Below are 22,063 nucleotides of genomic sequence, written 5' to 3'. Positions count from 1 at the left end.
GCGTGTGTCCTGCTCTCGCATGGTTAACCAGATTGCTGTTGAAAATTTCTCAGCCGATTTTGATTCAAGCTCGGTTTTTATCTCAGATGACATTGACGTTTCTGTACAGTCTTTTAATGAGCATTGCACTCTGCTGCTGGATAGAGTGGCTCCTCTTAAGACTCGACTAGTTCCTGTTGTTAATACATCTCCGTGGATAAATGACGCTATCCGCAGCTTTAGACGTGTCTGGAAAACGACTCAGCTTCAAGTCCATCGCCTGCATCTTAAAGAGCTCTTGATTGATCTTAACGAGATGATCAAGGATGCTAGAGTCTCTTATTTTTCAAAACTGATATCTGCCAGCAGAAGGAATCCTAAAACTTTGTTTGAGACTATTAATAACATTGTTTCTCCTGCTACATCTTCTGTCCCTGTGTTTTTGAAAGATGATTGCAATCATTTTTTGTCTTATTTTGTGGACAAGGTTACAGCTGTTAGGACAGGCATTGTACCATCAGTAAACCACCTTATAGTTACTCAACAAAGACCCTCAATACTGGACTCCTTTTGCCCCATTGCCCTGGAGGACGTCATTAGGGTAGTGGGTACAATGAAGCCTTCCCAAAGCTCTGTCGATATTTTGCCTACATCTTTGTTCATGAAATCCATTTCATCTATTGGCCCGTGTTTGGTTTCAATTATAAACCTTTCTCTTAGGCTGGGCCAGGTCCCTAGGTGTATGCAGTTAAATAATGTGTTGGAGGCTAATAGTATCTGTGATAATTTCCAGTCTGGCTTTCGTAAAAACCATTCAACTGAAACTGCCCTCCTTAGGGTTTCAAATGACATCTTGATGGCTGCTGATGCAGGAGAGTGTTCTGTGCTGGTCTTGTCAGATCTTAGTGCAGCGTTTGATACTGTTGATCACTGCATTCTGATTGATAGACTTAACTCTCTAGTGGGCATTTCTGGATCTGCTCTGGATTGGTTTACCTCCTATCTTTCTGACAGTAGTTTTTCTGTGTCCACAGGATCTTTCATGTCAGATTCTGTTCCTTTGTCTTGTGGTGTGCCGCAAGGTTCTGTGCTTGGCCCCCTTCTGTTCAGTCTGTACATGCTTCCCCTTGGAAAGATTATAAGTAGTTTTAAAACAGTATCTTATCATTGTTATGCGGATGACATCCAGTTATTTATTTCATTTAGTCCAGACAGACTAGACAAACTGTCCCTTTTGCTGAATTGTTTAGTCTCCATTAATAAATGGATGGCTGATAACTTTCTGCAACTTAATACGGATAAAACAGAGGTGATGATTTTTGCCCCAGACAACATCACCCCTAAGATTAGGCAGGCCCTTGGGGGTCTATCATCTTCTGACCGTAGTGACATGAGAAATCTGGGTGTCATTTTTGACAGATCAATGTGTTTTAACAGTAATGTTAAATCTGTGGTTCCCACCTGTTTTTTCCATCTCAGGAACATTGCTAAGATTAGATCTATGGTTTCCAGAAAAGAGATAGAGATGCTTGTTCATGCCTTTATTTCTACACGATTAGACTATTGTAATGTGCTGTACACTTGTTTGAATAAATCTTCTCTAGATCGACTGCAAGTTGTACAGAATGCAGCTGCTAGGCTCTTGACTAGGACCAGCAGGAGGTCACACATTACTCCTGTGCTGAAGGCCCTTCATTGGCTTCCTGTTGGTTTTAGAGTTCATTTTTAAATTTTGGTTATTACTTTCAGAGCCTTGCATGGTCAAGCTCCCTCCTACATCCAGGATCTTTTAAATATGCATACTCCTTGTCGGTCTCTGAGGTCTTCAGGCCAAGATCTTTTAACTGTTCCCAGAACACGTCTTAAGACAAGAGGTGACCGTGCTTTTTGTGTTGTGGCTCCAAAGCTCTGGAACTCGCTCCCTTTAGCTCTGAGAACTATGAGTTCTGTGGAATCTTTTAAAAAACACTTAAAGACTCATCTTTTTGGACAAGCTTTTAACTAACAATTTAACATGTTTATGAATCTGATGGTAGTACAGTTGTGGAGTTGTACTTGGTTTTACTTGTGTTGTTTAGATTTTTTGTTTGTTTTCATTACTGTGCAGCACTTTGTGACTCTTCTGTCTGTGAAAGGTGCTATACAAATAAATTTTACTTACTTACTTACTATAATGCTTCTCGGGAAAATGACCTGTTATTAGAAGATATAGGAGATAAAATTTCGTTATGGCTTAATACAATTCCTGATGCTGTAATCTGTATTGGTGGAGATTTTAATATCGCTCCCAATAACAATCTTGATTTCCTCCTAGACAGTCCACTTCGCCTAATTTGAAATTGAAAATTTTCATGGAGAAGTTTGATTTAATTATGACCGCCGCTAGCGTAGCGTAAGTTTTTTTTTTTTTTTCGTCATCTACTGAATTTTTCGTCAACGATACCAGGGACACCGAAACACCGGGGAACATGAAATTTGGTGGGCATGTAGCCCCACTAGACTTTTACAGAAAAATTTCGTTTGGTCCCCGGGGGCCACTCCCCCCCCGCGCTGGGCCCCCAGAAACCCAAAAAATGCAGTTTTTCCTAAATAACTACCTGAACCGTGGCACCGAGGATGAAGAAATTTTTATGGTATGTTGGTCTTAAGGGCCCACATCAACCTAGCCCATAATCACTCATTTGTGATTTGCGCCCCTCCCATAAAAAATTAAAATGCAATATTATTCTGCTTTAATCGCCCCTATCTTCAGTTGAGATGTTCAGAACTGCACCATATTTCATGTGTATGATTAACTTGACATCCTCTGGGGGTATGCTAAGTTTCGTAGAATTTCATCCATGGGGGGGTATAAAATAAATTCATTTATGTGCACATTTAGTGACTGTACACTCTTTGGCCTGTAGATGGTGGTGTTGGGTTGCTGGTTTAGGATGATACTGTCACTAAGGTTGCCAACTGTCCCGAATTAGGCGGGACGTCCCGTATTTTGGGCCTAATTTATTTGTCCCGTGCGTGACCTCCCGTGTCCCGTTTTTTGACAAGCTGATAAACCACTGACTGATACAACAGCAACAGCAGCAGTGCTGACCACGACACTTGAGAATGATCACCGACACCTGTCATCATCCAATCACAGCTTTTTTTAATCACTGTTTTGAGACAAATCATTGTTTGATTTGCGAACATCCTCTGCCGTCTGGTCGCTTCCGCTTCAAGCCGAACTCGTCTCGCGCTAACGGTAATTTCCTTTCACTGTCCACGTTTTGATTTCGGCTAATCAATTTTGGCGAATGCAAACAACGTGATTATTGTTCATGAGTCTAACATCCAGCCACGCAAGAAAACATGTAATCTACCTGAGGGAATAATATGCTCAAAAAACATTTCTGATTATTATTAATGTTTTAAAGCTTTTAGAAAGTACATAGAAAGCTTTTGTAACATTATCTTAACTGTCACTTTTGATTAATGTAATGCATCCTTGCTGAATAAAAGTAGGCAATTACTTTCTTTATTTTTTTTCCCAAAAAAATAATCTTACTAACCCCAAACTTTTGAACTGTAAGCCTAGTGTATAATGTTAAAAAAGCTTTCTATTTTAGATAAATGCTGTTATTTTGATAACAGCTGTAGCCATTTACATCAAGTCTTTGTGCTAAGCTAGGCTAGCGCTGGGTGCGTCAAACAGACTTAAAGCACGCACGGAGATGAAAAAGGTATGTATGGACTTATCTAACTTTGGGGGATACGGTGAATAAGCTAAAGTCCCAAAAAGTCGAAGTGCTCCTTTAAAGGAGGTTAAGTCAATATCTAAAGATGACCAGCTCGCTTGTGATAAAACCATGACTATCAACGAAGTATTTGAGGGGATTGAAGGCCTTAAAAATAACAAATCTCCAGGAACTGAAGGCCTAACGGCTGAATTTTACAAAAGCTTTGCAGAAGAGTTGGCACCGTTCCTGCTAGAGATGTTTTTGGAGAGTATCCAATCAGAAACGTTGCCTTCTAGTTTAACACAAGGACTTCTAACTCTTATACCCAAGCCTAAAAAAGATACTACTTTAATAGATAATTGGCGGCCTATTTGTCTTCTCAATAATGATTATAAAATATTAGCTTGGGTTTTGGCCAAGAGGCTTAAGTGTGTTCTGAGTTCGGTTATTGATGAAACTCAATCAGGGTTTATGCCAAAAAGACATATAGCAAACAATATCAGACTTGTTCTAGATTTATTAGATTATAGTGAATTAGTTGATGATGAAAGTCTTATTCTTTTTGTAGACTTTTACAAAGCCTTTGACTCTCTCGAACACGATTTTATGTTTCTATCTCTCCAAAAGCTTGGGTTTGGCGATTCATTCTGCAAATCTATAAGAACTCTTTATAAGAATGCCAACTGTTCCATTAACCTTAAATCAGGTACTTCGCCTAGATTTCAAGTGTCAAGAGGAGTCCGTCAGGGTTGCCCTGTATCCCCTTATTTATTTCTCATAGCTGCACAACTTCTTTCCTCTTCTCTTTCAAGTAGTCATTTGCAATGCATAACTATTGACAACAAGCATATTCTTATTAGTCCGCTAGCTGACGACACTACTCTATTTTTAAAAGATGAATCACAGATTCCGATTGCCATTCAGCACATTAATTTTTTCTCCAAAGCTTCCGGTCTAAATCTAAATCTTAATAAATGTGAGCTGTTAGCTGTCAAAACCTGTTCTTCTCTTTCTCTTTATGGTATTCCAGTTCAGTCACAGGTGACGTATCTGGGTGTATCCATATGTAAGGATGATAAAGTCAGATGCAGACTGAACTTTGACCCAGTTGTTGAAAAAACTAAAAGGAAATTCAACTCATGGTTACAGAGGGATTTATCTCTGAGAGGGCGAACCCTTATTGCTAAAGCTGAGGGTATCTCAAGATTGACTTATCCGGCTCTCTCTTTATACGTGGATAAATCTGCATGTGCAGATATTGACAGAATGCTGTTTGACTTTCTGTGGAAGCATAAGAGGCATTATATTAAAAAGTCTGTGGTTATTAACAAATATGACTCTGGTGGGCTAAATTTTCTAGATTTCACTTCTTTGAATAACACTTTCAAAATAAATTGGTTAAAACAGTACTTAACAAACCCCTCTTCATTCTGGAATATTCTCCCTAATCTTGTTTTCTCTAAAGTTGGAGGTCTCCCTTTCCTATTGTTATGTAACTATAACATCACTAAGTTACCCCTTAAATTATCAAATTTTCATAAACAAATGCTTTTGGCCTGGCACCTAATTTATAAACACAATTTTAGTCCTCATCGGTATTTAATTTGGAACAATTGCGATATTCTTTATAAAAAAAAAAAAAAGTCTTTCTTTTTCCCAGATTGGGTTAATAATAATATTATTTTGGTCTCTCATCTAATCAATACTGATGGACACTTGTATTCCTATTCAGAATTTTTAAATAAGTATAATATACCTGTCACTCCACGAGAGTTTGCCATTGTAATGGATGCCATTCCTCATGGAGCAATAACTCTTCTCAGAGACTCTGCTAGATCTCTGATTTCCACATCAGTAGCTCATCCTTTTGATACCATGATTGGGAAGATTTGTTTTTTATCTAACTCCTCTGGTCGTAACAGGAGAATTAGACAGCTATTTCAGAATGAGTTTGTTTCTCTCCCATGCATTGTGTCCTATTGGAATGGCCAATTTGTCGATATTACATGGAAGAAAGTGTTGACTTTGTCATCTAAATATTTAATAACCAATAAGGTCAAAGAGGTGTCTTATAAATTACTTCATCGTTGCTATCCTGTGAAACTCTACTAAAATGTTTCCTGATATTGACTCTTTATGTTCCTTTTGTGGTGCTGAAGATGAATCTATCTCTCATCTCTTCTGGGAATGCACTTATACCAGTCTGTTTTGGAAGGATTTCTGTATCTTTGTACGCACATTTTCATCACAGAGTTGTTCTTTGTTATACAAAGATGTTTTATTTGGTCAACACAACTTTGGTAAAGATGTAAAGGACCAATATTTTTTGATAAACTTATTTATTCTGTTAGCGAAATTTTTCTTACACAAATGTAAATTCCAGGGTGCTAAGCCCTATTTTTTCATATTCTGTAAGGAACTTAAAGGGGGGGTGAAATGCTCATTTTCACTCAATCTCCTGTAAATCCTGAGTACCTATAGAGTAGTATTGCATCCTTTATATCTCCAAAAAGTCTTTAGTTTTATTATATTTATAATAGACAGATAGGCTGTACCGAGTTTTTCCGGAAAAACCGAGCGGCTGAAGGCGGGCCGTGTGGGCGGAGCTAAAGCTGTGCTAACCAAGCTATAACAACAACACAGAGACATTTTAAGCAGTTTACTCACCGCCTGCAATCGCAAACCTTTATCATTGTGATTGCTCGATCCTTAAGCATTAGACGATCTGCAAATCCGTCGATGTGGGCTTTGTTTATAAAACAATCATCGTCGAAATGCAGGGAACAAACAGTCTCGCACAACTCCGTTTTTGCCCTGGAAAAACAATCTACATCCACTGTTCTTAACGCTGGGTTCTTTGGGAATCTGTGCAGGGGTGTCTTGCCCTGGCTGGCAACCAAAAACCCACTTCTTTGGTGAGCTGAGCAGAGCGCTTTGATGAGGTAATGTACTGCTTTCGCTCTCTCTCTCTCTCTCTCTCTCTCTCTTCTCTGTGTCTGGTGTACGGGCGCGCGCGCGTCTTTCTGGCAGAAGTGCCCTTAGGACCCATATAAGGAAATTCCGCCCTATCTAACGTAAGACAGAGCCATACTCGAAAAAAACTTTCCGAAACTTGTGACAAACCGGAAGGAGTATTTTTGGAACAAAAATACTCCTTCAAACGTACAACTTAACTTTTGAAACTTTGTCCATGTTTAGCATGGGAATCCAACTCTTTAACAGTGTAAAAAACTCAGTATGCATGAAACAACAATTCACCCCCCCTTTAAATCGTACCTGGACACTCTCCTTACATCCAGCAACTCTAAAGCCCTTAAAACGGTTTCTTTATGTCATTTGTATGATATTTTCCTGATGTTGTAATATGTAATTGTAATCTAAATTGCATTTACCCCTGCATTGATTTATGTATGCTCTAAGCATTAATAAAAAAAGAAATAAAAAGAAATGAGAAGCACCCTGAAGCACTGACTCCACCGAATGAGCTGCGTTCCGTCAAAATAAGAGTCCCCGCAACCAGGAAGAGAGCGCTCTTATCCATCCGCGTCGCAAATCAGTGTCATTAGTGAGACTTTCACACAGTGTGTGATGGGTAGGTTTAAATCTTGTTTACAATAATCATTCCTGTGAATATGTACATGTAGTGCAGTTACTGCTCGTGTATGCAAATTAACAATTCACCATTAAATGTGTTATTTTCAAAAGTGTTTTTTTTTTTTTTTTTTTTATACTTTTGAGTTTAACTTGGAGTGAAACATTTTAGTAACTAAACTGAATTGTATTAGGTTTAGTGACAACATGTTACAATGTTTATATGGTACAATTTCTGGTAAGCTAGTTTTTTTTTTTTTACAGATTTCTTGAAACAAATTTCACGATTTAAATTCAATTCTTGTGATTTGATTTAATATTGACTCATTTGAATAAATATTAGGTACACAAGATAGGTGTTAATTTTTCTCAAGAAAAAAAAAATACATAGCCCAGCAAGCAATAGCCGTCTTTTCAACGTCTGGGTTAAATATAGACCCGATATAGTCCGGCTATGTGTAACCCACTTTTAGCCCAAATAACATTTAATCTGGATAAATGTATTTTTTTCCAAAATAACTTGTGCGATGTATGATATTCCATCATGTAAGCAAAGTCTACCGTGATTACAAGTTGTTTGGTTTACTTTATTTTACATGTTATATGTGTAGGCTGTGCGTAGCCACGATTTAGCTCGTATTCATACCCGGCTATGCGTAACCTACTTTTAGCCCAAATAACTTTTTATCTGGATAAATGTATTTTTTTCCAAAATAACTTGTGAGATGTATGATATTCCATCATGTAAGCAAAGTCTACCGTGATTACAAGTTGTTTGGCTTACTTTATTTTAGGCTACATGTTATAGGCTGTGCGTAGCCACGATTTAGCTCGTATTCAGACCCGGCTATTGTAGCCCACTTTTAGTCAAAACTGATTGTAGTTTTTTGCCAGGCAGTGCATGAAATGGTTGATATTCCATCATGTTCGCATTGGTATGATATCTACAAGGTTCAATATGTCATTTCACGACATGGTCGATCTGTAGTCACGATTTAGCTCCGAATTGGACGGCTATGCGGTCTGCTTTAGCCCACCTGGCGAAATCAAAGCAATCTGGTCTACGTACGGCTTGGCTATAGCCCAGATTCAGACCAGCGATCTAGTATAAGAATATTAGTCTTTTAAATGTTTTCGCTCACACAGCTTAATATGTTTTGTCAAACATTCATACACAATCTACGATAAAACATCAAATCAAATGCAATTGCATTTCCCAACCGCTAGATGGCACAATCGAAACACTACTGAGACATGTCTGGGACTATAGCATTGCGCGACTAGATCACTTTAGCCAAATTTCGCAAAAACATTTCCGCCATTTTATTTTACACGAGGCAGCTGTCGGAGAGCGACGGTCTGAGTGAAAATCTGAACATTTATACTTCGATCTTGTAAGTATGCGTGTTATTTTTGATATGTTCATTGTTTAAATTAGTTAGTTGTTATAATGTGTAGGAACCGTGACATTTTAACATTAACATTGCAGAGTACTATTTTTCTCCAAAAAGTTAATGTTACCTGCACGTGTTATTGCAAATGTATCTAAATTCAATGAATGTGGTAAGCATGAAACTATGAAACTTATCATTACTATTTTTTTATTATTAATAAGATACCAGTATATTTTGGTTTTTAAATTACAGTTGATTTAAAGCAAATTTTGTAAGTACTTTATATAAATTTTAACAGCAGCATAGTGCAACATGAAAAGAAAAAAAACATAAAGTCTTGTTTGTAAATAATTAAAATATGCAGCATACATTCAGTTTTCAGTGAATTTGTTTCAGATATAAATCTGAATGCTGCTTCTCCATGTTTTGTTTTGACTTTGGAGATATAAAAGTAGCTGGCTACTGTCCCAGATGTCCTGAGAGGTCTGCTCTGGATGGTTCAGTGCATCAGAAGATTAGAAATTTACTTTGGCCTTAAAATGTTACTTTAATAACCAACTGTAGTTTTTTTTTATATTAATTTTTTGACAGACAGATAGCCAGTGTAAAAACCTCAGAACTGGAGTGATGTAATCCACTTTATTTGATTTAGACACTGTTTATTGCAAATTATCCTGCAATCAGTCAACATTATTTATATTTTTAATCAGTCATAATTAGTTTGATTACTCATTATTGAAAAAAATAACGCCGTTTATTTATAACGCCGTTATTCCCATCACTGTATATGTATATGAAGAGTTCAGATGCAAAAGCCTCTAAGTGCCATCTGAAATTTTATTCTCGAATGTTCATTTTTATCAAGCTCATATATGTAAGTTCAGTAATTTCACTTAAATGACAATTAATAGGTAATTTTCATTGCCATTTAAGTGAAATTACTGAACTTGCATATATGAGCTTGATAAAAATGAACATTCGAGAAGAAAATTTCAGATAGGCCTATATATGTATATGTATGTGTGTGTGTATATAGCCTATATATGTATGTATATATATATATATATATATATATATATATATATATATATATAATCTATGCCTTGTACAGAATTGTTCAATACGCGTATCGTTACACCCCGTATTGCATCACCATTACGCGAGCAAAAATGTTCAATTATTGATATTAATTTATTTATAATATTGATATAAATTATTGTCTATATTGATATAAATTATATAGTCTCAATCTATATTCTGTTAACTCTATATTGGCCAGCTCTAGTGTGCATCCTAGCAAAAGTGATTGACTGTAATTAGTTAAATGACTGTCAACAATGCTTTTCTTGAGCAATAATTCTTTCCTTTTTCTCATTTGGCAGACGCAGTGATGACCAACTTTCCTTCGGCGACTGAATGTGAAATAAAAAACGTTATTTCAAATCATTTCAAACAAGCTCCAGGGAGGGCAGGGGGTGGGGGTTATGGATCTAAATAAACAGTTGTTAATTAAAAATTTTAATATCTTAATTTGTTTTACATATTTTTCAAATGTTTTATTTGTTCATTTTTATGTTTGAATGTTGTCTATATAATTGTTCAAAATAAATCCCTTTATATTCAATTAGTTTGGATGGATTTTCATTTATGAGAACCTGTTATATTTGAGTGAAAATAATCCTTATGCCTCATTTTGTTGTCTATTACATGTATATGTAGTGTAATTGATGACTAGTCTATTCTTGGGCTATGGTTAGACGTCTATTAGATTTTCACTGACAGCCCAAAATAAGCCTTGTTTTAGCCTAGACCCATATTACCTGTCTATTAGACGTATATATGTAGTCGTTTAATAGTGGTCTAATTGATGACTAGTCTATTCTTGGGCTATGGTTAGACGTCTATGGGACGTATAAATATAGTCGTTCAATAGCTGTCTGATTGTCTATTCTTGGGCTATGGTTAGACGTCTATTAGACGTATATATGTAGTCATTCAATAGCTGTCTATTCTTGGGCTATGTTTAGACGTCTATTAGATTTTCACTGACAGCCCAAAATTAGCCTCGATTTAGCCTAGACGTCTGGGCTGTGTTTAGACGGCTATTAGACGTCTATTAGACGCGAAATTGCTTGCTGGGAGGCTACATACAGACAGACAGCCCTATCAGCTGGTAATATTATTTAAGGTTAAAAATAACTCAAATTAAATATAATGCGTTTTTTATTATAATAACAACTTTATTTAATGATATAAGTACAAATATAATAAATATGTAATATAGTACACATATTTAACAAAATACTCTCATAGCTCTTTTTCTAGCCAACTACTGTATTTGACATAACGGCCTCTCTGGCTGGCACCATTCCATCGTGCTTTTTATTTCCTAATTTTTGCCTTACAACGCTATAATAGCCAGAGTCTGTCTATATTGGACACATTGAAGCGACCGGACCTTTAATACAAAATGCAAACCTGTTTTGTCATAAATAGCGCGAGCGCTTGGACTCGGAGTACCGTACGTCAGAAACATAACGGCCGCGGCGCATCACTACACTGTCTGGGATTTGTCGTGTCGCGCCAGAGCATCCAGTGTAATATCACTGGTCTGTCTTTTGTTGGATCGCGCCATTCGTGTCTGGCCCGGGGAAGAGACGAAATTCACTTCACGTCTTCACCGAGAGAGAGATCAGCAAGCAAGGTAAAAAAAAAACCCATTCTGTGTGTGTTGACAGGATTGTGCCCAGTTTAACCTATAGGCTATATGTTATAAAGTTAGCCTAACGTTACTCGTCAACATGGCAGTAACGAACTTTACCACGGTAAACTGAGCTAACGTTTCATTTTACACACTTTGTTAGATTATTGAATTGTCGAGTTAAAATATGCCAACGAGCAGCGCGTTTACATTAACAATAAATGTGAATAAACTAATGTGAAATTCTGTGTTGGTTGTAGATAATGTTGGCCTACTGATGAGAACCTTTATAGTTTTAGCATTAGTTTGCAAACTATAACATATTATAGTTTTTTTTTATTATGTAATTTAATATTTACTTCCATTTTTATATGTGTTTAAAGGCAACTGCAACAAAGCACCAATTCGCGCCAGTGACTTCTAGCAAGATTCCGGAGATAAGTTAACGTTAGGCCATTTGTGATATATTTTTAGATAAGTTTGCTGAAATGATTAGCAATATGTGAAAATTGATTTGGAGCCACTGGTGCACACTAGGTAGCTTACAATATCTTATAAAATCTCTATAAAATTGGCTAACTTTATATCAAATAAGTGACCTTTGCATCATGTCTAACTTTACATTTATTACACAGCAAATTAACCAATCAGAAGATGGACCATTGTCTTTGTTCAGTCTCACCAGATTAAATGTATCCAGGTAAGCACTGCAGTAAAACTCTCACTAATTCATTCACAATTCATCTAGCATTCTAAACAACTTAAGTTTATATTTCTGCATTATTTTGATATTTTAATAGGCAGAAGACTCTACCATTGCAGTCCCACCTGACCAGGAAGGTCCTAATATCAGCGCACAGGTGGGTTAACTACTGTAGGAAGGAGAACGATCGTCACACAGTGATTTCTTGACTTACTGTGTATTTGTCTCAAACAGGAACCCCTTCACTGCAGACAAGCTGAAATGGGCTAAAATCATCGATTTCAGTCTTTATTTCTATGGATCTCAGCATTTTTGGACAGAATTTAGGATTTGTAAGTATTAAAATTGAATCTGGCATAATTTAATTGAATTCTTTTGTATGCTATTTATTGACAAAAGCTGTTTACAAATATCTATTCTTAAGTTTTTGTGAAAACAATAATAAAAATTAACAAAAAAGGAGGTTAAAAATAATGTGACACTAATATTCTCTCTCTCTCTCATATAGTGTTGGAACTGAGATCTCCTCTGAAGGACTGAGTACATTTGTGTTTGTGGACACGCATACAGACCAGGGAACATTCTGATGTTGTCAATCAAGTTCTGAACAGGAACCAATCTTTGGAGAAGTTCATTTATTCGCAAAGGTGGACAAAAACATTGTGTTGGCTTTTTAAAGATTATTTTGATGATGACTTTTACTCGTAGAAGTAGACTGAGGGGTAGACAGTCAGACATTGATAATAATAAGAAATGTTTCTTGAGCATCAAAGAGACTTCTTTCAAAAACATTAAGACACTTAAATACTTCTTTTGGTCACCAGTGTACATGAATCCAACTAATTTTTGTAAATAAGTGAAATTGTTTTTAAGGTGGGGTTATGTGTCATGTATTGTGAAAAGAACTGTGTTTTGTCCTGTGTTGGAAATTTCCTTTTTGTCTGCTTAAAAATGTATTTATATTCTGCAGTTTTATGAATGTAATGGTTGATATTTCATTATAATACTTGTATAAGCTAAACAACCAATGACGCTACATTAATTTAGTCAAATGCTAATGTTTTGTTTATGGTTTTATGTATGTTTTTAAAAATGTGTGCAGTGAAGGACAGCACATGATGTGTTAATTTAACACGTTTACACATCTTTGTGCTAACCTTTCTGACATATTTACTTTGTTAAAATCATTAACACAACGAATGAGTTCAAATTAACACCAAAAAATGTTGTCCCTAAACTCACCCATTAATGTGTAAAAATTTCACACATCATTTCCAGCATTGACATGTTTATTTTGTGATATATATGAAATGTTTTAAATAAAAAAATGGTATTTTGTGTTAACTTTGTCTAATTGGTTTGTATGTCAGTAGTACTTATGTCAGTAGTATGTAGGATAAAAATTAAATGAATCATATATCAAAATTCTGAAATCTAATTTATATTTAGTACAAATAAAAATAATTACAGTAGTGTACTGATTAGCTTTGTTTTTACAGTAATTCACTGTATTACACAATTACAGTACCATGTAATGTAAAACTGAAATACGGTTTGGTACTGGAACTCTTAATTACAGTAACTTACTGGCAACAGTGTTGCCAGTAAATTACTGTAAAAAAACCCTTGAAAAGTCTAACAGTGTAGATCCTCTTCTTAATATCATTAATTCGTCTTTGACACTAGGATACGTACCAAAAACCTTTAAGCTGGCTTTGATTAAACCGCTTGTTAAAAAAACGCAACTTGATCCTACAGAATTAGTCAATTACAGGCCGATCTCGAATCTACCTTTTCTGTCAAAGATATTAGAAAAGGCAGTATCCTCACAACTGTGTTCCTTTCTTGAAAGAAATGATATCTGGAGGATTTCCAGTCAGGATTTAGACCGTACCATAGTACCGAGGCAGCTCTCATTAGAGTCACAAATGATTTGCTCTTATCATCCGATCGTGGTTGTGTCTCGCTATTAGTGTTACTCGATCTTAGTGCTGCATTTGACACCATTGACCACAACATTCTTTTAAATAGACTCGAAAATTATGTTGGCATTAGTGGAATTGCACTAGCATGGTTTAAAGAGCACTGCTATGCTGATGACACACAGCTCTTCCTCTCGTTTCAACCAGATGATCCCACAGTAGCTGCACGGATCTCAAGCTGCCTGGCAGACATCTCGACGTGGATGAAGGAACATCACCTGCAGCTCATCTTGGCAAAGACTGAGCTTCTCGTCCTCCCTGCCAATCCGTCTCTACAGCACAACTTCACTATCCAGCTAGAGTCATCATCAATCACCCCATCAAAGTCGGTGAGAAATCTTGGAGTAACGTTTGATGACCAGCTGACCTTCACAGATCACATTTCAAAGACAGCTCGATCATGCAGGTTTGCACTGCACAACATCAGGAAGATCAGGCCTTTCCTAACTGAGCATGCAACACAACTTCTCGTCCAGGCCCTGGTCATTTCTAGGCTTGACTACTGTAATGCTCTTCTGGCCGGACTTCCAGCATGTGCAACTAAACCTCTACAGATGATCCAAAATGCTGCAGCCCGTCTTGTCTTCAACGAGCCAAAGAGGGCCCACGTCACTCCTCTGTTCAGCTCACTGCACTGGCTACCTCTCGCTGCTCGCATCAAGTTCAAGGCATTGACGCTTGCTTACAGATCTATCACAGGCTCAGCTCCCTCCTACTTTCACTCACTCCTACGAGTCTACATCCCTGCCAGAAGCCTACGATCGGCCAACGAGCGACGTCTCGTGGTTCCATCCCAGAAAGCCACAAAATCACTTTCCAGAACATTCTCATTCACAGTTCCATGCTGGTGGAACGCTCTCCCCACCCTCATCCGGAATGCAGAATCCCTGACAACCTTCAAAAAACATCTGAAAACCCATCTCTTCCGGGAGCACTTAACCTCATAAAAAAAAAAAAAAAAAAAAAAAAAAAACACCTCCCCTTTCCCTCTAACCCTCACTTATCGGGCTTATGCTACTCTGAATAATGCCTGAACGTTGTATCTTGAGCACTTCTTGCGCTGCTTCTTGTTTTTTGCCTCTTCATGATGTCTCGCTTAATCTAGTCCTACTTTGTAAGTCGCTTTGGATAAAAGCGTCTGCTAAATGACTAAATGTAAAATGTAAATGTAAAGAGCAACTTGCAGGTTAAATTTATAACTGAATTAATACTTGATATTGTCTGAAGAGGTTTTTTAAAAACACATATGTAGAAATTACTAATGAAATCTAATTGGTTGTAGAGATTTTGATGAAAATGTGCTATGGCTCTGGAATACGCCTTTCCCCCTTTAGCAACGCGTCATATGACGTAGGCCGAGGTAAATATGAGCTCGCGTTCAGCCAGCGCTCTCATTGTGGGTGTAGTAGTTAGAGCAGTAGTGAGCGACAGAGAAAGTTTTAGATCGAGTTTTAGAGAAGCCATAATGGTAAATTATTGTGTTTGTGCTGGTTGCACAAAATCCAGCCTGTCAGGACATCGTGTCCATCATTTTCCTTCTAGGAAAAACAAGGCTTTTCGTTCTTGGGTGCGTTTTGTTCAGGTGAAGAGAGCAGACTTCACTGCCGCGTCTGTCACCGCACACTCGGTCGTTTGTGGCGCACATTTCACTCCGGAGAATTATCGACCTGGAGATTTGTTGGAATCTCGGATGGGATTTCGGAGTAAGGACCATGTGAGGCTGATCACTGATGCTGTTCCCTCGGTGCACTCGATGGAATCAAGTCCACCATCAAAACTGACACCTGATTTTGGCGCGGGCGGGACTGGAGGACCAAGTGCTAACGTTAGCAGAAATTATGTGCAACGAAAACGAGCACTTAGCAGAGTAAGTCTTTCTTTTAATTATTTTAACTCTTAATTTGTGTGATTTCGTAAAGTTTTAGTATAATAATACAGAGAGAGGGAGAGAGACTGAGCTTTAGGACAGGTTGTCGTAATTGTCTGCCTTCTGACATGAATTAAGCAGTTTGCACAATGTTATAACTTAGCTATTGGCAGGCAGCTAACAGTTAGCCTAACTCTCCCGTTTCCCCCGCATTTCAATTCAAACTGTTCCTCCCGCCTGATTTTGTATCCCCGTAAGCTAACGTTATATTCTCCAGTAAATTGCAAGGTCCAAATGTATTACTCAATATGTAGAAATCCCCTAGATTCGATTTGAGGTTGTTTTTAATTCATGAAATAACGAATTGTTGTAGCTCCCTGGGACATTATAATGCTGGTTCTGCAAACAAGCCACAATTGTACAGAAGGCATTTGTTTGAAAGCCATTTATCCATGTCAGAGGTGACTTGCCATGTTTCAAATGATCAAATTCTAAAATGCTTTTAGTAATGTGTTTGAATGAAGGTTTTGACATGTCAGAGTTGCTTTGGATTTATTTCTTTTTTATTTACTGATTTATTACTGATCCAGTTGGTAACTAAGTTTGTATCCTATTTTATTGTGTGATTTTGCTATGTTTTCAGATTTTGGCAGAGAGTGCAGCCAGTAATGAAGTGGTGGATGCACCTAGCACTGTAGATTTTGAAGATGCAGAGGGCTTCTCTCTACACAATACTGAACCAGTCCTTCATCGTGGGTCACAGTGCAACATCAAATGTCTGCAACATTCATCAGGTAGTGTAACTTGTATGTATCATTAGCTGTATGTGGCACAAACATTTACAAGTTACTTCTAATGGTAGAAAGAAGACATTTCATACTGGACTGTAGTGTTGTGGCTGTGCATGTGTTGTTACCACTGACTATGTGATGTTGTGCAACTAACATTAATCTATGTTCATCTTAGCTGTTCAGGTAAAGCCTGAAATGGTTAGTGTGGGGACTCAGACTGAATGGTTTGAGCAACAAACATCAACTCCACTGGCCAGTTCGGTCCAAAGTGAGGACGAATCATCCTCTGATGTCATGGACCATTCTGATCTGTCATGGATCCCAGACGAGGAGATTAGTAGTGAGACATCTGATGAGGAGAATCCAGAAGAGCCAACACAGGAATCCCTCAATGACCTCAAGTAAAAAAAAAAAGAATACCTATTTTTATTGTGATTTTGTGTCCACAAATTGTCACTGTCAGCATGAATGAGCATTCTCCTTTTCTTTTTCCAGTGTGGCTGACAAGTTCATTGTTTGCCTAAGCCAGCTGATGTGTCTGTTCACTGTTTGCTCGGTCTGTTGTGGAGAAACCCAGGGACAAATAGAGTTCCAGGAAGGGACTTACATAAAAATCAAGCAGGTAAGAGAATATTTTTGAACTGTTTGTCTGGAGTTTAATCATGGCCTTACCCTGGAAATCCAGAGGAAGTGTGAGCGACTTTGAATTTGGTCTGTGTTTGTACTATATACATTAATGGTATTAGTAGTTGTATTAATTTCCTGTTTCATATACATCGGTCAGGCCTGCACAGCATGTGGCTATCAGCGTTACTGGCAGAATCAAAATATGCTGCACCGAAACATGCCAGCCTGCAATCTTCTACTCAGCGGTGCCATTCACTTTTCGGGCTGCTTGGCTACTCAGACCATCCGAATGCTGAAGCTGTTTGGGCTGCAGTGCATCAGTGCCAGCACTTTTTTCCGCCATCAGCGCCTCTACACAATTCCTACCATCGTGCAGGCCTGGCAGAATGAGCAGAGAGGGATCATCAGAGAGCTGAAGGAGATTGGGGGTGGACTGATCCTCTCTGGTGACTGCAGGTATTGTGATTCGGCTCTTATTGCGGATACAGAAAACAGGCCAACACAGTATTAACAGATACCTAAAGTGTCTGTGATTTTTGTTTCCATTAACCAAAAAAAAACTGTCTTTTATATATTTATAGATCAGACTCTCCTGGACATTGTGCCAAATATGGAACATATTCCTTGATTGAAGACCGAATAAACAAGGTTTTGGATCTTCAACTTGTCCAGGTAGGTTAATAATATGCTAGACACATAAATCAGGTGTCAGGTTTAAAAGCTACTGATATGATCAAATCTTTTTTTCTTGTTAGAGCTCAGAGGTCCCAAGCAGCACCTGGTGTGAGATAGAGGGTCTGAAACGCAGTGTGCGGTTCCTGAAGGACCAAGGCATGCAGGTGTCAACCCTAATAACTGACAGAAATCGGCAGGTAAAGATGCTTGTACAGACCAGAATAGATAGATGGATCTCTATATCATAATATCTACTGTAAAACTATACTGTGAACTTGAAGTAAATGTTCTCATTCTTAATGTGTTGCATATTATAGGTTGCTAAGTGGGTCCGTGAGGAGTTGTGTCCAGAAGGAACGAGGCATTTCTACGACATCTGGCATATTGGGAAAAGTATGTAACGTAATGTCGGTGCCGTAGTTTTGCTTAGTTTGGATGTTATTTGTGATTTCTAATAGCTTTTTTAATATTTCACGTTTCTGCTCTGGAACAGGTCTACAAAAAGCACTGGATACTGTGGCCAAGGAGAAGGATTGTGAGGACCTGAAGCTATGGAGACCCGCCATCATCAACCATTTATACTGGACTGCGTCTTCCACCCCAAATGGCGATTCTGATAAGATGGAGGCCAAGTGGCAGAGCATGCTGAACCATGTTCAGGATATACATGAACACAGCTACCCTTCATTTCCGCAATGTGCACACCCACCTCTGGAAGGAGAAGGAAGAGACAAGCAGTGGCTTGAACCAGGTACAATAGAGTGTACAATTGGGGTCAGAGGTCACATTTGCATTGTGCTTGTCAAAGATTTGTTTGAGTATACTACTAATTGCCTAATAATAATAATAGTACTTATAAAATACACTGTTTTTTACAGGATCAACAGCTGCGATAAAGTTGGAAAGTGTTGCTTCCAGAAAGGCCCTGCTGAAGGATATTCGACAGCTCTCACCACAACACCAAACATTTTCCTTGGAGGCATTCCATTCACTCATGCTGCACTTTGCGCCAAAGCACACCGGCTTCTCTTTTCTTGGAATGTACAGCAGGTAAATGTTGATGAAGGTTAATGGATGAATATGGCTACAGCTAATGCAGTCTAATATAGCAGCCAAAACCTAATTGAAAAAGGTCAAAATTGTTAATTACAACAGCATTGCATAGCCTACTGTCTGTATAAATAATCATGGAATCAAATCATCACCTCACTAACCTCATGCTGGAATGTATTGTATTGCTGGTGTATCACACTACATTGGTTTAGTTGTGGTACCTAATACTCAAGTGTATCATTTTCCCTACAGACTTCTCTTAGCGGCCCTCCACTACAATAACAATGGAGACAGAGACGTAGCGCAAACAAACAATGGTGAGGTGCGCTATGCAGTCCGTTACCCCCGGTTTCGTAAGGGTGGCTGGGTCGTCCGACCCATAAAGGAGAAACCATCATACGGTGAGCAGTGTCATGATCAGTTTCTAATGATAATTTTTAGGTGACTCAATGAATTAACTAGTTAAAGGGATACTCCACTTTAAAATGAAAATTGTCATCATATAATCACCCTCATGTTGTTTCAAACCTGTATGAATTTCTTTCTTATGCTGAACAAAAAGGAAGATATTTAGAAGAATGTCAGTAACCAGACAGTTTACACAGTAACACTTCCATAGTAAATTTTTTCCTACTATGGAAGTCAATGGGACCCAAAAACTGTCTGGTTACTGACATTCTTCTAAATATCTTCCTTTCTGTTCAGCAGAAGAAAGAAATTCATACAGGTTTGAAACAACTTGAGGGTGATTATATGATGACAATTTTCATCTTAAAGTGGAGTATCCTTATAACTGAATGTGATTCAATATTTGTTTCCCTCATCAAGAATATGCATCGGCCCTGATGGTCTCCCTGAGAGAGGGATATATAAGGTCACCACAGGCCCTCAAAGAAGACAGCGCCATCCTGTCCTCAGCTGCACCTGCCCCTCTTTCCACGCATCATAAAATCGCCAAGGATGAGGCAGTCGGCCACCATCTTGAACGTCATTCACGTTTTAAGTCCTAATTACTGTCAATGAAATTAGAAATACATTTTATACACCAAGACAATTTGTGTGATGTGTTCATTTTGTACAAAAATACATATTTATTGATTGCCTCCCATATGGGGCCATTGGAAACCTCTGTATGTTCCTCCTTCCTCTGGAAACTGCCTCCTGATTGCGACCACAACACAAGCAGGTATCGCCTTCCTGATCTCCCTGCCCAGAAACCCATATGCCCATCGAACCACCTGCCTGTAGGCTGTGTATCGGAATTGCCTAGAGCAATGAAGGGGGCAATCATGATATTAACAATCCTGTTATAGTCACTACAATTAAGTGATAAGTATTTGATGTAACATTTTCTGTTATTCTATTCCATAATGGTAACGTTAATTGTAGAGCCTCAACTGTATGTATGCACATCTGAGTTTGAAAATCTGCTAAACCCTCAGCATCAATAATGCACATTCTTTTGATATAAAGTTTATTTATGTAGAAAACTGACAACTATAATAGATTAGGCATGTGGTGTTATAACTTCGTCTAAACATACTCTGGTCTGTTGACTTGGAGAGGGCCATGCTCCTGCCTGAAGTTGAGGTATGCTACCTGCAGTGAAAACGGGTTGAGGCAACACGCATCAAAGCCGGGATGGAGCGTCAGGCAGGTAATATCCGTGGTCGGAACTAAACCCTCAACTACGGCCCAATAGGCATCCACCTCTCGACAACACATGCTGTCCACCGCCGACGTCATAGACTCGCAATGTCCGCACAAGCACCTAACGTTAGCCAACAAAAAGCCATCAGAGAAACATTTGCCTCTCTCCCTCCCTCTTGCAGGCAAAACCGCGTAACTTACTGGATTTTTATACAGATATGATTGTTAGACTGTTGTTATTGTAGCTTAGGTATTGTCATTATTTATTTATGTTATGGCATGGTCATTAGTCAATGTAGCTAGTGCTAACCAGCTTGGATGGACTGCATAATCACTGTCTCAGCGTTCGAATCGTAGGTTGTAGAATATGAGAAGACAAAACGTTGCTGTCTTAAATTAAGACAATCTAAATGGATGTTTAATCAAGAACAAGGTCGAACGTATGTTTGCTAAAGCAGATTTATTGCATAACATCAAGGTACTAGCCCTACAGTAGATGAACCAGCGTTAGCCACGGTGCTAACTTGCACTCACCAGGTCACTTGCCCTATTCGCCACTGGTTTTCTTGACACCACAACTCTACTTCTCTCCTCTGCCCATTGTTCCTTCCCCTAATCTCCCCCTCCTGGCCTCTATCTCGCCTAGGAGGCTCATAATTATATGCCTGTGGGCCATCATAGGCATGCTCGTCGGAGAACTCGGTTTCTTCATTCACATCCATTGTAATGTAATGACATTGCAATCCATTTTCCCTGTTGTTTGAATCGACCGCTCTCCCTCGTGCTACGTCACGACTCTCGCCCGTCACGCCCATTTTCAGATGCGGAAGTAAAATTTTCTCACAAAAACGACCCCAGAAGCCACTGTAGCGTATTTATAATTTTTTTTTTAAGAAAATCTAGTTCCTACATTATTTTTCTATACATTGACTTGTTGGGTCTTCTAACCTGCAAGTTGCTCTTTAAATCATACTTATCTGACCGTTATCAGTTTGTAGCAGTAAATGAAGAGATGTCTCATCGATCACAAGTTCAGTATGGCGTACCACAAGGCTCAGTACTAGGACCGCTGCTGTTCACTCTGTACATGCTACCATTAGGAGATATCATTAGGAAACATGGCATTAGCTTTCACTGTTATGCCGACGATACTCAGCTCTATATTTCTTCAAAACCTAACGAAACTTATCAATTCACTAAATTAACAGAATGCATAGCTGATATAAAAAATTGGATGACTCGTAATTTCCTGCTTCTAAATTCTGAAAAAACAGGGATTCTAATTATTGGACAAAAAACTTCCTCACGTAATAACCTAGAATACTGTCTAACAC

At 38.2% G+C, this 22,063-nt stretch overlaps 1 protein-coding gene and 1 long non-coding RNA gene across 2 annotated transcripts; both read left to right on the top strand.

The window, feature by feature from the left end:
• Positions 1–12,014: 12,014 nt before the first annotated feature.
• Positions 12,015–12,410, top strand: LOC307154190. The gene is made up of 3 exons (XR_013820298.1): positions 12,015–12,081; positions 12,182–12,241; positions 12,319–12,410. It is a non-coding gene; the product is annotated as an uncharacterized lncRNA (long non-coding RNA).
• A 4,698-nt stretch (positions 12,411–17,108) lies between these two features.
• Positions 17,109–20,123, top strand: LOC307154191 (uncharacterized protein). The gene is made up of 10 exons (XM_079898953.1): positions 17,109–17,125; positions 17,220–17,346; positions 17,509–17,855; positions 17,933–18,023; positions 18,107–18,223; positions 18,344–18,419; positions 18,520–18,777; positions 18,905–19,076; positions 19,332–19,480; positions 19,908–20,123. The coding sequence occupies exons 2-10, from the start codon at positions 17,257–17,259 to the stop codon at positions 20,087–20,089; spliced, it is 1,482 nt and encodes a 493-aa protein (XP_079755079.1). The 5' UTR covers positions 17,109–17,125; positions 17,220–17,256; the 3' UTR covers positions 20,090–20,123.
• The last annotated feature ends 1,940 nt before the right edge of the window (positions 20,124–22,063 follow it).

The sequence above is a fragment of the Squalius cephalus genome, assembly GCF_949319135.1.
Source record: "Squalius cephalus genome assembly, contig: scaffold_110, whole genome shotgun sequence".
Lineage (NCBI taxonomy): Eukaryota > Metazoa > Chordata > Actinopteri > Cypriniformes > Leuciscidae > Squalius > Squalius cephalus.
Note: the sequence above shows the minus strand (reverse complement) of the source record. Positions and strands in the feature narration are given on the sequence as shown.